General features: G+C 32.8%; 1 protein-coding gene across 1 annotated transcript in view; it reads left to right on the forward strand.

Moving 5' to 3' along the window:
* LOC101585338 (ubiquitin-conjugating enzyme E2 E2) overlaps nt 1-1,316 on the forward strand; it is a 324,620-nt gene that overhangs the window by 278,004 nt on the left and 45,300 nt on the right. Inside the window, exon 5 of the mRNA XM_004634182.3 lies at nt 500-647. Within this exon, the coding sequence (XP_004634239.1) occupies nt 500-647 (148 nt within the window). The remainder of the gene's footprint in view (nt 1-499; nt 648-1,316) is intronic.

A 1,316-nucleotide genomic window follows, 5' to 3' on the forward strand; every position in this document is an offset into this window, starting at 1 on the left:
AATCATAATATGAATAAGTATCATTAAAATATATTTGTTGCTTACATAAGACTTATATAGCTAAAACTAATTTAGACTTTTCAATTGAAATTTTGAAATAATTAACTATTTCGAAATTCCATATTAAGAAAGAATAGTGATCTATCATAGGGAAAGGTAAGTTATACTAATAGTACTTCAAATATTAGAGTTTAATAAGCAAAAAGTTTGATAATTATAACTAATATAGTAACAGAGTTAATTTTTGTCTCAGTAGCATTCCTATAATTGCATCAAGTATAAATTCAGTCCCTAAAACATTATCTAACATGACTCTTCATCAAAAGCATAATGTCCTAGTTTTGCTCTTAGCATTATTTTTCTGTTCCCAGAATAGTAGGTTATGAGTGATGACATTTGTTTATTACTTGTTCTCATTACCTAAGGAAAACACAAGCATATTCTATCCACTGGTCTGAACGGTTTGGTCTAATAAAAGATGTATCTGCATTTTCTCTAGGTTACCTTCCGAACAAGAATCTATCACTGTAATATTAACAGCCAAGGTGTGATCTGTCTGGATATCCTAAAAGATAACTGGAGTCCAGCTCTCACCATCTCTAAAGTCCTTCTCTCCATCTGCTCACTTCTCACAGATTGCAACCCTGGTAAGAGACATTAACTAGTATTAACGTGCAACTCTCCTCAGGATTTATATGGCAGGTTTTAGAACTTGCTTACTGATACCAGCGCTACTACTAATGCTACTATTACTGATTTTAACTTTCCATACTGTGTAACCACTTTTTTAAATTGGATCTTCTCGTTGTAATAGAGACCTATTATTTGCCCCCAAAAAAGGAATAAAACATAATGTGATAAAAATGGGTGAAAGGATGATAGCTCAGTGGCATAAGTGCCAGCCTCGCAAGCACAAGGTCCTTAGTTCGATCCACGGTACAAAAAAAGTTGATGAAAAATAATTTCAGATGAAAAAATACATTTCAAGAAAGCATTACATTCTCCTACGAAATAATAAAAATTCAAATTGAATAGGATAATCTTTAATTAGATGCCTACCAGAAGATGTTAATTTGAGAAATAGAAGCTATTAAAATCTAATAACAACCAAGCAGCACCATATATATTTACCTTTTAGCATCTTAATAGCCATGTATCCTGACAAGCTATTGGAGAAAAAAAAGCTGAACGCTCCTAAAGTAAAAAATACAACTTTCCAGGAAAGCTAAAGAGATTATTTATGGTCTGGCTTCTGTGGCTTGCTGCCATCCCTTGCCACTGAAGTTCTTAGCCCTTCATATTCCTAAAATGTGGTC

This window comes from Octodon degus, unplaced genomic scaffold (genome assembly GCF_000260255.1).
Source record: "Octodon degus isolate 3935 unplaced genomic scaffold, OctDeg1.0 scaffold00059, whole genome shotgun sequence".
NCBI lineage: Eukaryota > Metazoa > Chordata > Mammalia > Rodentia > Octodontidae > Octodon > Octodon degus.